The sequence below is a fragment of the Mytilus galloprovincialis genome, chromosome 8 (genome assembly GCF_965363235.1).
Source record: "Mytilus galloprovincialis chromosome 8, xbMytGall1.hap1.1, whole genome shotgun sequence".
Lineage (NCBI taxonomy): Eukaryota > Metazoa > Mollusca > Bivalvia > Mytilida > Mytilidae > Mytilus > Mytilus galloprovincialis.
The window spans coordinates 39405953-39423015 of record NC_134845.1 but is presented as its reverse complement, the minus strand read 5'-3'; the positions used below and the strand labels follow the sequence as shown (position 1 = coordinate 39423015).

At 31.8% G+C, this 17063-nt stretch overlaps 1 protein-coding gene across 1 annotated transcript; it reads left to right on the top strand.

The window, feature by feature from the left end:
• Positions 1 to 4619: 4619 nt before the first annotated feature.
• LOC143041905 (uncharacterized) lies at positions 4620 to 16825 on the top strand. Its single transcript, XM_076214043.1, has 9 exons — positions 4620 to 5727; positions 6422 to 6500; positions 8410 to 8551; positions 9321 to 9436; positions 10442 to 10544; positions 11197 to 11304; positions 11718 to 11863; positions 14671 to 14811; positions 16089 to 16825. Exons 1-9 carry the CDS (start codon positions 4847 to 4849, stop codon positions 16218 to 16220), a joined length of 1848 nt encoding a protein of 615 aa, XP_076070158.1. The 5' UTR covers positions 4620 to 4846; the 3' UTR covers positions 16221 to 16825.
• Positions 16826 to 17063: the final 238 nt, after the last annotated feature.

The window sequence follows — 17063 nt, the reverse complement described above, 5'->3', positions numbered from 1 at the left end:
TATGTTATAGTTCTATTATAAATTAGAAAATACGTTGAACGACAAACGACAAAATTATTTTAATCGCGTAGTGGTATTAGCCATTTGTGGATTCTTAGCAATTCTAATGAACTTCTGGACAATTTCAAATCTCGGTTTATTTCTGAATTTAATTCACACATACTTTTGATTTTTTAATCCTGTATGCCAACATTCCCTAATGTGAAATTATATAATTGTTTTGTATAAACATTGAACGACACAATTTCTTCCTATGTGACGTATAAATTTTATGACGTCAGACACGAGAAGCAATGGATGAGTTTTTAATTTGATAGATGCTTGTGTGCTTTTTTTAAAATTGTTTCTTTTAAAATTGTAACACAGTGATGACTGCTGTACCCATATTTTGACTATTTTATCCGTTATTGTGTCTTTTTGTTCACGTATCGTTGTAAATATAACGGAATTTGATGAGACTGTCGTACAAGTGAGAGGTTAAGCGCTATAAAACCAGGTTCAATCCACCATTTTCAACTTTTAAAATGTCTGTTACAAGTCAGGAATATGACAGATGTTGGCCATTCGTTTTTTAAGTGTTTTGTCATTTGATTTTGCCATGTGATTAGGGACTTTCCGATTCAATTTTCCTCGGAGCTCAGTATTTTTGTGATTTTACTTTTGAGTAGACTGTTTTTAATATAAAATGTCTATCCTGTTGTCGTCTTTTCATCGTTTTTTCAACTGTCGTTTGTTTGTTCCTATTTAACTCATATTATGGTTTTCAATTGTCTTCATGGTATATCCTCTCCTCTTTTCGATATACATTTTTGTAGCACCAGATCCAATTACTCCAGCAGTGCTGAATAAATGACAAAAATGGGAAAATGCAACAAGTAGTAGATCTTATACCATTTAAACCCCGAGTAAAAATGATTAACACATTCATAGCTCAAAGATTAACATTTATATACTCTCTAATCCTCAAACTTGATTGGTTGTTAACACATTAAGGAAAATACCATTTCCAGAACAACAGATAGTCTTAGAATGTCATATATAGACAACAGAAACGAAACAGACATTTAATACAAACTGATGGTAATGAAACTCACAATTAAGATAAAGCATTATCTATATTCGCTGGAATGATGTGTATGTTGATTCATAAATCACTCTTCAGAAATATTTGAGGTAAGTTACCAATACATCTAAAGTTGAAGTATTGTGATGATATGTGTCGTTGATTTTCATAACTGAATATGATTAAAAACATCAGCAGAGTTATTGGAATTGGTGGGATAGTACTATCCAACAACAAAAAACGCAACACGGTGAGTGTGAATACAACGAAGTTTATTCAAGCGACATCAAACCCAATACGTCCCGATAACCTTTTTTTTTACATAAATAAGGGACGACATCAAAAGATCGATGTAGGATAAAAAACTTAAATCAAATAGTTTGGGGGTGGGGGGTCAACATTGCTGCAAATCTAAAATCGATTTTACATATATATCCCTATGGGTCAATCAATTTTTCCCAAATTAAGTTTAGAGGGGGGTGTGGGGGTCAGTGAAAAAACTATGTGAATTAAGTTTTTTATCCTTCATTGAACTTTTGATGTCGTCCCTAAGGCCGTTAGTTTTCTCGTTTGAATTGTTTTACATTGTCTTATCGGGGCCTTTTATAGCTGACTATGTGGTATGGTCTTTGCTCATTGTTGAAGGCCGTACGGTGACCTATAGTTGTTAATGTCTGTGTCATTTTGGTCTTTTGTGGATAGTTGTATCATTGGCAATCATACCACATCTTCCTTTTTATTAATTGGTTACAGTGAACTATATATTCGTTTTGTCTCTACGAATAGTTGGCATATTGAAAATCATGCAATGTCTTATCTTTTTATTTTTATAAGAATAAGTACAGTATGTATATCTGGAACTTAAGGTGGAGTGATATTGTGCATTAACAACTTTTCAAGATAAGTAAAACAACTATGGATTTACCACCATCATGCGATTCAGAATTCTTTCAGGTTTATACAAAGTAAAATCACAAAAATACTGAACTCCGAGGAAAATTCAAAACGGAAAGTCCCTAATCAAATGGAAAAATCTAAAGCTCAAACACATCAAACACATCAAACGAATGGTTAACAACTGTCATATTCCTGACTTGGTACAGGCATTTTCTAATGTAGATATAGCTATCTAAACCTCTCACTTGTATGACAGTCACATCAAATTCCATTATATTGACAACGATGTGTGAACAAAACAAACAAACATAATAGGTAAAAATGTCAAAAACATAGCATTCAACTTTGTGTTATAATCTTAATCACAAAAAAAAACCAACAAAAAAGCACAAAATTGGCAATAGACCAAGCATATTAGCAAACATTAAAGACAAGAATATACAAATTTTCCAGTGTAAAATAACACAATGACGGGATGTAAAAGTACAGAGCCAGGTCATATATGTAACAAAGAAACACACAAATGCATATAGACAAATATTTACACAATTGTGGTTGATGGATCCAATTTATTGTCACATTAATCTATTAAGTCTGTTTGGGTTGCTCCTACAATTGTCAATATAACAGAACTATAAACAACTGTTATACAAGACTTAGTGGTAGGTTGGTTAACTATAAAACCAGGTTTAACTCACAATTTACCTTGCAAAATGCCTGCCCATATACCCAATCAGGAATACAGTAGTTTACTTCACTTGTTCAGTTGATTAATAGCGTTTAAGTTTGTCAGCTTTATGATTTCCCATTTTGGAATTTGCCAAGGAGTTTGGTAATTTTGTTATTATTTTTCTGTTTGTTCCGACGACATGCCAAACAGAATAAAAATTAATGTGTATGTCCTATGTCAGGACAAACTTGTTTTGTAGTTTTAAATTCTAAGACACGTTATGACGGTGATCTGTGAGCTATAAAGTTTTGAATTCGGTCTTTGTCCCTTATTTCCTGTCAGTTATGAATAACGAGAGATGTGCGGTATATGTCAATGAAACATCAGTTCTACCATTGATATTACAAAACAAAAAATGAACATATATAGGACAAAAGGAGTGTTTTATAGTTGATAACGTAGTCTATTTGTGTTTGTAACAACACTTGTAATTTAAATATTTTGTCTTAAAGTGTGAACAATTATTTTATATGTATACTGACTGACTTTAAAAACGCAACACTCATTTTGTAGATTTTGTTTTAACAAATCATGTTTGATCCTCATACAACTACTATTCATGCTTATCATACTTCTTTCTCTTTCGAAAAAAAATCAACATCTGACTTAACTATGGTTATCAAACATACCGAATTATTGAGATCGCACGAATTTCAGAAAGCGAAATTTCGAACCAATAAAAGATGTTTTCATTTTTTCTTCTTTGTGAAACAGTTCTTTCAATCCTTGGCCACACTTAAATCAGTTAAAAATGTTGCATCTCCATATTACCAATACTGAGGAATAAAAAAATGAATCAACCCATTATAATACTGCAAACAGGTAAATGTGAATATGCTGCAACCAGACAATTTGACCTCTGAAAGTCGTCTTACTGTCCTTTCGACAATGATACCGGTACGGTATTTGTTGAAGACCATCAATGGTCAGATCAACATATAGTGAAAATGCAACGCCAATCGGATTTGATTACGCAACGTCAACTGCTAATCAAATTGCCAAATGCCATTTTGCACAGATTTATGCCATAAATGTTTCCCATTAACTGAACTGTCAAAGAATCGACTTCAGAAAAACATTTAAAGCCTTAAAGTTTCAACCGTATAATTGCCAAAACCAATTGTAATGGGTGGAACAACGTCAAAATCAGATGATCGAAAACAGAACCAAAAACGTGCCGAGCATAATTCGTTTACCTTTCTGATAATTAAATTGGCGTTTGTTACAGGCTTTCATTGCTTTTGACGGTGACACGTTCATTGGTAATGGGGAATTCCAGGGTTTCAGTGTATACCACAGTATTTGAACGTTGAAAATGACATAATCAATTCAACTTTCGAACTGGCAATTTTTTTTAAACATTGAAGGAATGAAAGAACTTTCTGTTCATACATGTAAGGTTGTTTACAAAAAAATGAATATTTGAAAATGGGAATTAAAAAGAATAATCTAGTGTTGCGTTTCTATAGTCGGTCAGTATATTTATATCAAAAGAATTTCCTGATGTGCACAACATTTGGAGATTAAGTTCCCTGAGGGTATCACCAGCCTAGTAGTCAGCACTTTTTGTGCTGACATGAATTATCATTGATATGGTTACATTTATAAATTAACTGTTTACAAAATATTGAATTTATGAAATACTAAGGCTTTTCTACCTCAGGCATAGATTACCTTAGCTGAATTTGACAACACTTTTAGGAATTTTGGTCCTCAACGCTCTTCAACTTCATACTTTATTTGGCCTTTTTAACTTTTTTGGATTCGAACGTCACTGATAAGTCTTTTGTAGACGAAACGCGCGTCTGGCGTAGATACAAAATTTAGTCCTGGTATCTATGATAAGTTTATTCACCATTTTCATCAACTGTTATGTGTACGGGTCGATTCATTATTTCTTTCTGGGGTTTTACCTCGAAGAAAAGTAGATATGTTGGTTATTTTATCCGATTAAACAACATCTTGTACCAAAAATGGAGGTGAGTGTCGTCAGGAATGTAATAATGGAATATCAATAGTAATAAACAGAGACTTAAGAGTTCTGTTAGGTTCAGTAAATTAGAATAATTCAACACTTATTATTTATATGTTCCAATAATTGTAGTGCATTTGTTAATCTTCTTTTACACGTGTCTACGTAAACCGGAAAGAACAATATGATTACGAAACAAGTGAATATAAAATTAGGCACGATGAGAGGCAGAAAACCGAAAACCGAACTGAACAACAATCATGTTTCAAATGGAGCTGTTAAACATGTTAAAAAAGATAAAAAGAAAACAAATCAAAATAACCAACAGATGTTAGTTAATGTTTTATTAGGATTTCTAGGAGTTATTATTGCATGTGGAGTGTTTCTATTCATAACAAGAGACCTCGTTCCCGAATATGAAAGGAATCCTTTTGAAAGAACTAAAAAAGAGGCTCCAGTTGAGAATAAAAGAAGTGATGATGCTTCGAGTAAAGTTATTAATAAGAAAAATACTCATCAACAAAGAAATGATGATGCTTCGAGTAATATTATTAACAAGAAAAATTCTCATCAACAAAGAAATGATGATACTTCGAGTAAGACTATTGATAAGGAAAATGCTCATCAACAGAAAGATTCAATACTGACGGAACAAAGTATGATGGAAGAAATAATTAATCAAAACCCACACAAGACGGTAGATGAGCAAGAGAAAGTGTCGTCGAATGGTTGGAGAGAAGCTGACCCACGTGTCATAGCTAAATATGATTCGACAATTTGTAATATAGAAAAACGGAAAATCGAAGACCTCTCAAGTGAAGAATTTGAAAAAGTATACAGATATAAAAAGCCGGTCATTGTTATTTTTCCAAATGGAACGGAAGACTGGGCAGAGGCAGATAAATGGACTGTGTCCAACCTGAAAAAAGAGTATGGCGATTTTAGAATATATTCCGGTAATGCGCGGGAGATTGTACGCAGAGGAGGAAATGGAGAAGTAGGGTCGTCCTTCTCTGAATTTGTGGATAAGTTAATACAACAAGAAGATGAAACAGGGGAACCATTGTACGTATTTATATTTTGTTAATGAAATTCAAAGCATTACAGTGCAATGTTTACTTCGTTCGTCTGTTGCATCGTTTCGTATCAAAGTTTAATGAAAATATGATGCAGGAGAGATCATAAGACGTCAATGGTAAATGTTAAGTAATTTATAACAGTCATTAGAGAGTCAATGCATTGACAGACAAATCAATTCTTTAAAGGACCAATGAATTGACCAACAAATCAAGAAATAATTAAGGAGATTGTTGATTTTCCTCAATATATCTAAGAATGTCGCCTTCAGTATTCTTCTTATATATGAGAAATGAAACTCTTCTTTGGGCAATTAACTGATGTATGTTGTTAAAATTGTTCAGACTGCAGTACCACAAAATACCAGCAAAGCGTAAACGTGATATGCCATGGTATTAAAAAGATTTTTTCTAAATAGATACAATCTAAAAATCACCTAGGCAATACTCATAGATAGTGTCCTACCTCAGAAGTTTAACTGACGTTATAAAAGATTTCTCTTGAGCTGAGACTATTTCAATTAACAGCAGTCCAAGTCTGAACTACCAACAAGGATTTATTTGAAGAATCGAGCTACGATGATTAAATTTTAAGATTTTAAAATTCTTTGATTAATCATAAAAACATCTTTCATAACCAAAGAACGATAATTCAATACTATAACATAGTTTATTTTTTTCAGGTATGTGTTTGACAGAAATTTCTACAATTCCTCCACACTGCCAAAAACCTTGAAGCCTCCAAGTATCTTTAAAATACAGGTGAGGAAAAATCATAGTTAATATTGTTATCTGTATTTCTTGAGTTATTGTATTTTTGCAAGATGGTTTAAGATTTTGTCGTTAAAGTGAAGGTTTTGTAACTTTTTTTCCCAAATCCAATGATAAACCAACAACTTGAAGAATGTCATTCAGGCATTTTCAATAGTAGCTTAAATAACAGTATACGTAATTTATACATTTAATATTTCAGATCTTTCAGCGCAAATTGCATTACACTATGTTAATGGTAAATAATTGCCAGTAACATATGTGTCTTACTGAAGAAATCTAGTGAAAATATATTGATAGTTTATTGCATTATCGATACTATGTGTCGGTGTCTCAATTAACTATAGCGACATATATTTCTGTCTTAAATCTTTAGATACTAGTATAGTTTAAAGCTATTTATTTATAGTGGAGAGATAAACAAGATATTAGAACTTATATTAATCCCTTTCCACTTTGCTGCCTTTTCTTTTTCGAAATCTACAAAGGTGTCTTTAACGTGCAAGTGATATAGCTCGCTCTTAAAACGGGTCAACTATTTGTCGTCCCCTTTCAACGGACTATCATCGTTTCTCAAGACCATACTCGCAAATAGCGTCAAGGGAGAGCCGAAAATTTAGTCTCTGAAATTTTCTCTCCGGAACGGGGATAAAACCAGGAACCTTTGTGTTTTTAGTCCGATGCGCTAACCACTACACCACGGCTCTTCGTGGTACTTCTTCTAAATAATAGTATAGTCGTCTGATTGTAGATTGATACTTAGTATGAGTTCACATAGCGGGTAATGTTTGCATAGTTGATCCCTGCCTACGCAACCTGTGTCACACCTGTTTAATACTTTGATTAAAATCATCATACTCGATTACTAGTCACAAAATTTGAAAATCAGTAATCTACTGTCCCCTGAATTGATTCCACAATGACTTCACAAAAATACTTTATATTATATTAGATTACGGCGATGAAAGGTTCAATTTTAAATACTAGTAACATCACTCGATATATTTTTTACCATTTTATTGGATTTCCAGATCTAGATAAACCGTCAATATTCAAGTAAGATATTTTATTGTTTTGTTATATATATATATATATATATATAATCTGCAGACTACTTTTTGTACTTTTTGTAAACAAAAACAGTACAACATTATAATAGAATTGGATTATCATCCCTTGATTTTAAGATTGAAGTGTTTATTTTGTTCTGGGTAATTTATACTGGTATCAAGTTTACTTTAATTACATACGTTTGTATTTTTTGTAAAATGCTATGATGCAGTTGACCATACATTTGTTTAACAAGAGTTATGCTGTTCCCTTATTTTGTCCTTTAGACAAGAGAAATTAAGCCGATGGTAAATCTGAGAATGTAAATGTGCAATGTGTTGAAGAGACAACAAACCGACCAGAGAGCAGAAAACAGTCCATCGCAACTTATAGGTCTTCTATACAGCGAGAAAAATCTTGCACCTGAATGCAGGCTTCATCTTGTCCCTAAACAAATAGGTTAACTAGTTCAGTAAATAGGCGTCAATCTAACCTCCAGAACACATAAATTAACTAAAAAATCATACGATAGTAACAAAGGCGAGAGTTTCCAGACTTGGAACAGGGGCACAAATGCTTTGGAATTAAACATGCAAGTGGGATTTAAACCCTTCCCTTTTCCTGGCAAGTATAAAATAACAAACACATATTAATAAGTACAGTAAAACTCAGTTCAAAAGAAGTTTGAGTCCGATGTCATAATAGGTAACAGTAGAAAGTAAAGCAAATGGTACATGTACTATGTTAATCGCATTACAAACATTGAAAGGTCCAACAGTTATAGATTCTAAAACAGATAACTAGTCATAGTCTACATCAGACATCTGAGTATACTCTCCTGTTTCTGTAGAATGGAATCGACGACAGCATATTCTTTTTGGGAGCTTCCAGAAGTGGAGTGTCATTCCATAAACATGCAGATTCTTGGAATGGTGTATTATATGGCAGAAAAAGGTGGTTCCTATATCCTATAGATCATACACCACCTGGAGGTATAGTTACTTTACTGTGAAAAGATAAATGCATTTCAAGTCTAATTTACGAATTAATGAAGGCTCAAAAACAAGGTGGAAAATGCAAGATATGGTCAACTTTATAAGTTTAATACGAACACACAATATCATAGCAAAAACCGAAAAACAATCAAAACACTAACTTCAGTCTACAAAACACAATACAGGACAGTAAAATAGAGCAACAAGAACCTCAAAATCCAGGGTAATCTCAATTGCCACGGGAGAATAAGCAGATCTTGTTGCACCAGTATTAAATCCTGCCTTAAATCAGGAAAATAAATTTTTGAATAAAAAATATAAAGGTTCGCTAGCTTTGTTTAGGTCATCGTACTATGATCAACAGTACTTCAACTTGATTTTGTGTTTACCTTTCTTTTCTAAGAGCGCTAAATATCTTACACACAATGCTTTCATTATTTATTCTAAGAGTAACAAACATAACACATGATGGCGAATAATAGGAAAGAAATTCCTGCATGTAGATATATAAAATAATAAACTGAAAGAATTATTGTTGAATTTGGCCGAACATATCGACATTTTAGGTCCTCATTACTAGTGCTCTTCAAATCCGTTCATTGTTTGTTCGTTGGAAAATTTTGATTCTAGCAACACTAATTTATCTTTTGTATTTGAAACGATCGTCTGGCGTGCAAAATTATAATCTTTCCATCTTCAGTGAATTGTATAGAGCAAATCGATTTGTTAACCGTAAAACTCGTATTTACACACTCTTTTACTTCAGGTGTGTTCACTGGATATACAATGTTAGAATGGTTTGACATGGTTTATCCAAAGATAAAAGCTGAAGAAGATAAACCTATAGAATGCGTACAAGCAGCGGGAGAAATACTTTATCTTGTATGTACAATACTTTGATTTGGGTATTTTTCTTGCCTACTAAATAAAGGCAACAGTAGTATACCGCTGTTAAAAAAAAGTCATAAATCGAATGAGAGAAAACAAATCTGGATTACAAACTTAAGGTGTCATACCACCAATTAAAAGTCCCTATCTGTTCAACCAAATTTTACAATTTTCACAACTTTCTAAATATTTCACATTTTTGAAGTTTAACTTCATAGAAACCAGGTATATCCTGAATCGTACATGTACCAGCTTTCTACATGCCAATTTTCAACAGATGTTTAAAATCATATAAAAAAGAAAAGGTCTTCCGAATAGAAGTACCACTAAAAATAATCCCTGGTTTTCTGGAAATCTTAAATTAGTAAACTATGGAGTGCATGAATCCTCAATTTTGAATGCAAACTCATAAACAAGTAAATTTTAGCTCAAAATGGTCTTAATATATTTCTCTTTCACCAAAAGTTTCATTTCTGCCAATTTGTTGGTTAGTTTAAGGAAACAATGACATCAAATGCACTAATTTTTGTCCGAGTAGGCCTACTTTTTAATTGGTTGTATGACACCTTAAACCGAGGGAAACAAATCAACTATAAGAGCATCGAAACGAAACAACGAAACAACAGAAACACTGAAGTGCAAGAAAAATCAAACGACTATTCAACTAGCCCTTGAAAATATTAAACAGTAATGAAGGGGGAACTGTAGTCACTTTTTATTTACTTTTGTGATGAAAGTTGGTGATTCAACTTTCTTGAAAATATGTAGAAATGCACCTACACATCATCTGTGTATAGTCTTTGCTTTGAAAATCATAAGTTTCGATTTTTAAGTAACAAAAGTTTTTAACATTCAGGTTAGCATCGATGAATTTTTATTGTCAGCTGATGGTAAAAATGTAAGTGTTACAAAGAAAATAAAATTTGCACCACAATATTTACATTAAAAATAATGGAAGTTTAGAAACATGAATTATCATAAACTTAATATTATTTATAGCCTGAAGGATTTTACCACGGAACAATCAATATTGGAGATACAGTTGCTATTGGGATACAGAAAAAGGAGAGCACTTTAGGAATACAAAAATTGTTCTACGAAGGTATAATGTACCCTATAATGAAATGTGGTCGGTTTGTGGTGTCCCATTTGATATATTCAACGATTAAGTATACAATGTTTTTAGCATCAATGATGTAACTAGCATCTATATTTGATGCGTTATGACTGGTATACAGGTAAACATGATTTTTTTTTATTTCTAATTTTACAAAATGTTTTGCCATTGAAAAAAACCTTAAACTAGATTTAATTAATCTTGCAATTAGTATTCATGAACTTCCGAACTCCTGCGAATTCAAGATACACTATGAATGTTATTTCGGTTAGTGTGGTACATTATTTTCTTGAAAATCATAAAGTTAGATATTCCAAAACAATAATATGATAACACTTGAATCAAAAATAAGAAATTTGAGTGCATTATACAAGGCAATTGATCACTTAATATAAGCAAAGTTTTTTTTTCGGTTTTCATTACATAATTAGTCCGCAAAGGCAGATGAAGATTAAATTTAAACATATCAGGTTTATGGGTATGAAACAGTGTCAGGTGAACCAGCTGAATCTGTCCTCACAGGATTAATAAATTTCAATTTCTTAACATATTTCTTACTTTTCTCGCGATATGTTTTAAAATTTCGATAAAAAAATGAATTATGGAATGATACTAGAATTGATTGTTTTAATTTCAGATCGTTATTTAGGTGAAATGCTGGCAAAAAGTAAAACCTCTGAAGAGAGAACAGAATGGTCCAGAAAATTTATAGAATTATATACAACAATACTCGAGTTGTTACCGGGTTAGTATTTTTTTTTTTTAATTTTTGAAGCATTTTTAAATTTGCTTTTATAACAGAGTGCTTTATTTTCCGTCAAAATTTTAAAAAGACAGCAATTTTGATAATCACAAGAATATATGGCTATAAATCAAGCCATTACCGAAGTTATTAGTCCAAATTATTATGACGGATTGAAAGGCTATTTCAATTTTTTCTGTGACGCATTTTTTCATAACAGCACGAACAAATAAAAATATAAAAAAAAACAGATTTGAAAATTTTGAAAATAAAATTTTATGGATTTTTGCATTAACATCAATATTTTCACGAAGGTCAAACTGCTCGAAGAAAAAGGTATTACCATTGAACGTAAATGATACCAAAACATGATATTTCGTTTTTTTTTTTTAACGTATCATTTCTCTTCTGTATAGAAAGCACTGAAGTTATGCAAAACATCGCAGAATTATTACCTAATGTAGACAGAAAGAGGGCTAGTTTGGATATGGTAAACAAAGTACTAAAGAAAGATCCATATTTCCTGATGGCTATTCTACATAAAGCTGAATTATTAATGAATGTAAGTTTTCTTTTCATAAAGCAACGTTGTCGAAGTCGGTTGCATGGCGTTAATGGGAAGTATTTAATTTTATTGAATAATTGACAATTTGACCAGCTGTTTTATTATCACCTTCACTAAAATCCTCTTAGATCGAAAACGTTGATTTGATTCTCAGTCGTATAAAAATGTGTTCGAATCAAGTACAATGAACGAAAGTATGTTTTTTTTCTCTTTATGTGTATGTCAGTATATATTTGACATCTGGCCAATGTTTCACATTTCCTAAGTGGCTCCGATTTGTATTGTAGTTTATCTGTGCCTATATATCAACGGTCTGGTTGTCAGTCAATTTTTATTTCCTTTGTATTCGTTTGTGTTGTTCATAAATTGTTGTCATTATAATGGAATTGTATGCGACTATCATACAAGAAAGATGTTTAGGTAGCTAGAAACCAGATTTATATATAAAAAAAAAAAGAAGCTATGGTATGATTGCCAATGAGACAACTGTCCACAAGAGACCAAAATAACACAGAAATTAATAACTATAGGTCACCGTACGGCCTTCAACAATTTGCAAAGCCCATACCGCATAGTTAGCTATAAAAGGCCCCGATATGACAATGTAAAACAATTTAAACGAGAAAACTATCGTCTTTATTTATGTAAAAAATTAACGAAAAACAAATGTGTAACCCATAAACAAACGATAACCACTGAATTACAGGCTCCTGACTTGGTACAGGCACATACATAAATAATGTGGCAGGGTTAAACATGTTAGCGGGATCCCAACCCTCCCCTAACCTGGGACAGTGGTACAACAGTACAACATAAGAACGAACTATAAATCTACCATTTTCTACAGAAGGAAATGCCTGTACCAATTCAGGAATATGACAGTTGTTTTCCATTCGTTTGATATGTTTAATAAGTTATCAAAGGTACCAGGATTATAATTTAAAACGCCAAACGCGCGTGATGTCTACATAAGACTAATTAGTGACGCTGAGATCAAAATAGTTATAAAGCCAAACAAGTACAAAGAGGAGGGGCATTGAGGACCCTAAATTTCAGCTATTGATTATGCCATTTAATTAGGGACGTTTTTGATGCGTTTTTACTCAGATTTGTCGACCAAATTTGGGTGGAGGAAATTAAAAATCAGCAAAGTTTAGTAACTTATAACTATGCATTGAAGTAAAGACGAAATATTGTGCATTTCTATTAGAAGAGAGAGATTCATTGAATAAACCCCAATAGATCATAGGATATTTTTTTATAATTCCCAACTCATTGACATCGCCCCTTGTATATGCTTTTTCATAGTAACTTTTGATTTCTGATTCATATTGAGTAAATGAAACAGATGTTTGTGAAGGCTTTGACAAACGCAGCAATATAGCTTTGTTTAGGGATACTACTGAGTGATAAGCGAAGTGAAATTATGTTTTAACCTTTGGTTTAGATTGAAAAGAACAAAAATCTCGGCATAGAAATTTACTAATGTTCAATTATTTACGAAGATAAAAAGCAAAAAAGCAAACAATCATCGCTTGGTCATAAAGATGAACCACACCGGGTGTATCGAAGGAATGAAGGATTAGTTCTCCATTCGAAAGAAAAACACCTTTAAAACGTCACAATCGGTTGAAGGACAGATTTGACGACTATTCTGGTTTGTAAAGATCGAAGTCCGCAAAACATGTCACTTATGACTTGAGACGCATACACATCGTAGGCGTCATCCAATTTCGCGATGGTGAACGTAAAACTTTTGTAGTGTTGATTTCAGTCTTCTCATAACTGGCACATCTGTTATTTTGTAAGGAGGACTCCCTTGTTATATGGTACATATAGTGTAAACATTGATGATCGTAACGCAAGATATTTAGATAGCATGCGATGGGACAGATGTTTGTTACTGCTGTTTTCTGAGGAATGGGAAGTTGCCAATTGAAAGTTGAAATAATCCCTGTTGTAATAGATTTAACTTCGAAGTCATGTTTCTGTGCCAATATCGAAGAAAAGATGAAGCCATAAATATCATTAGGATGATCTGTAGTTGTGAATTCAATGTTTCAACATCCTTGTCATTACCACACCTCCCTAGTCTTGAAATTTACTTAGATAAGGTTAATTTTAAAGGTAAATTGTCAAATATTTTTTGTTTACCATACCAGAGCATTTAATAGCTGACTACTAGTATACGGTATTGCACATTGACGAAGGCTAAATGAATATCTATAGCTGCTACATCCATGTCATGTAGTCTCTTGTTGATTTCAAATATAAATGGCATTGCAAATTTTTTATCATAAAAATAAAGAAACAATTTTGAAATTTACACAATACCATGCTTTATAACTAGCCAGGTGGCATATTCGATTTATTTATAATTAGAAAATGTTTACAATAAATTTAAACTGCACTATACAGTAGCTGAATACATTTTCTGTCCAATAGACTAGAATTTTAAATGAATTTGTCTATTTTTTGGGCTAAACCCCAATGTTTGGTCTTTTGTCGTTTAGGTATTCACGAGTTCAGATCTTATACATCTTTGGTTTTCTAACATTTTGGGTTGAGCGTTTCGTGATGAAGTTATAGCCATCCGACGCATTTTAAACTTACGTCTTTTGACTTTGTGCCGTTTGATTGGTATTTAATAAACGTATGTCTTCTTCTTTGAGCAATATTGAACACAATTGGTACTACGGTCTTCTAAAAAGATTTTTTTTTTTTTTCTGAAAAAAATCTAAAAGCATAACTTTCGAATAAGCTAAGCTCAAAGTACTTTCTTAGCATTTTCGTTTCTTCTGTAGATGAATGAAGCATATAAGGCAGAAGAATTGCTACAGGAGGCATTACAATTGAACCCAGAATTATTTGATACACGTGTCATGTATGGACGTTTACTCTACGATACAGGTAGACCAGAAGAAGCAGTTTTTCATTTCAGAAAGGTAAACTAACAAAACACACCTTACAAATACAATTAAATGGTAATTAAACAGCCATTTGTAATCCAAATACAAACACATATAATCATAATTATGTACATACTTATAAATCAATATAAGGTCAATGTATATAAATAGTGGTTAATACGTCATCGTGTTAAATTCAATATACTTTAACACCAGAAATAAAATTTTAAATGAATATCTCCATTAGAAATTAACGACAGATCCAGGTGTCTTTGTATAAATTGTATAGTCCTTAATGTAAACAACTGAGCAATAGTCGTAAAAGTCCAATTTGTATAATTTCTTTGCTAAATTCTTTAGTATGAATTATACAAAAGTCTACTAGATTTAGTTTTCGTTGCACGCGGTTGCTGATTCTCTTTCTTTGCAAAGAATATTTACTAACATAATATATACAATTTAATAACATTGTTAAATTGACTTTTTCATAAAATAAATTGCCAAATATTAGTACGTTCATATGAACTGAAATGAACTCTAAATGATCTGTATGTTTAAATAAAAAAAAACGATGAACTGTCTATCGTAGCTACTGGGAGCACCTTAGATGAACTGACAAATACTATTTCTTTTATGTTTAGCTTTTTTTTAAATGACCAAACCCGTGTTACAAATTTTTATTTGAGACCACTCTGTTAGCAGAGTATAGACAATTGTGAAACAAATATATTTAATTGATTTAGAATCGATAGATATTATGTTATAAAATGTATAAAGCACTAATTTAAAAAATACTTAACAAAGGGTTAAAGGGTTGAAGCTAAAAGCATTTCTTCGTAAATTTTATTGACGCCTTTTCAAGTTGGTTGACATTGTTTTGAATATCTGTTACAAAGACGACAACGGCTATGTCCCAAATGTCGTACCAATAATTACATCTTCTTTTCCTCGAATGTGGAGACCAAAGATAACAAAGGGATATTCAAACTCATACATTGAAAGCAAACTGACTATGTCAGGAAATATTATTGTATGATAAAAACAACCAGCAGTTTACAAAACACAACATAGAAAACCAAAAATCCCCGCCAAAAAAAAAAATCAAAATCGAAGGTGATCTCCGATTTCTGTAGATAATGACGCAAATGTGAGTAACTGTTTAAAGACACGAAGCTGTGTGACGGTGAAATGTAAAAAGAAAAGAAAATTAATTAATATACCTTCAATATACTCATAGTCTAAACAATATAATGCTTATAATTCAAAGTGTTCAAAATATCATACTTATAAATGTGTATTCTTTTTCATTGAAGGCCACAGAACTTCGACCGAATAACATACACTTCTGGAATTATTTAAAGAATGCACAGATAGCCAGTGATGATGATAGAGGAGCTGAAGAATCAGATGAAATCATATCATATTTGAAAAGCTTTGAAGACTAGAATTAATTTTGATCAATAATTTACACCATTTTCCTAATGTTTTTAAATGAGCTTTATACATGTTTTCCTGCATTTTCATCACCTTTTGTTATACTTTACTTAAATGTATTATGAATCTTGTTAAAAGGGAAATGTGTAAGATGTTTACACAAAGTTTCTGCATCAAGCAAGTCCAATTAAACAATTTATCCATTTTCAATCTTATAACAAATGACACCTTGTATGTTTCTAGCGACATAAAGTGAGCTATTTTTACCCATTTTAGACGAATATTGGGAATACTTGAAAATGAATAATTAAGTACTATCTTACATCAATAGTTTGCAAATAGTTTTATTCGATTATCTTTTTTTTCAAACCTGGATAATCCCAGGAATCTGCATATCAGTTTCTCCAAAATAATGTTGCTAATAAATAAAAGCAACAACAGTATTTAGCTGTTCAAAAGTCTTTTTTTAAATAACTGGCAACTTACATTTGCAGATGAAACAAAAATGAAATAAATTTGAACGAAGTTTCTCTTCTTTGTGAATCTTTTTAATATGAAATATGTTGTGTAATGTTTTTTTTAATTGTTTTTCAGCCAACTTCTGGTATTTATTTTTTTTTTGCTGTCTTTTTTTCTATGTCATTTTCTTTTCTGTACTTTTTTTAATAACGATGAAAACATTGATATTTCAATCGAACAATGAAATATAAAACATTACGAAAAAAGTGATAATGAAACATTGGAAAATGCTGTTATGGAAGGAACAAATGCATTTAATAACTCAAAACAAGCTGCCCTAAATATGCATAACTGGATCTTGGTGAGTCATATTATATCATAAGTGGGGTTTTTTT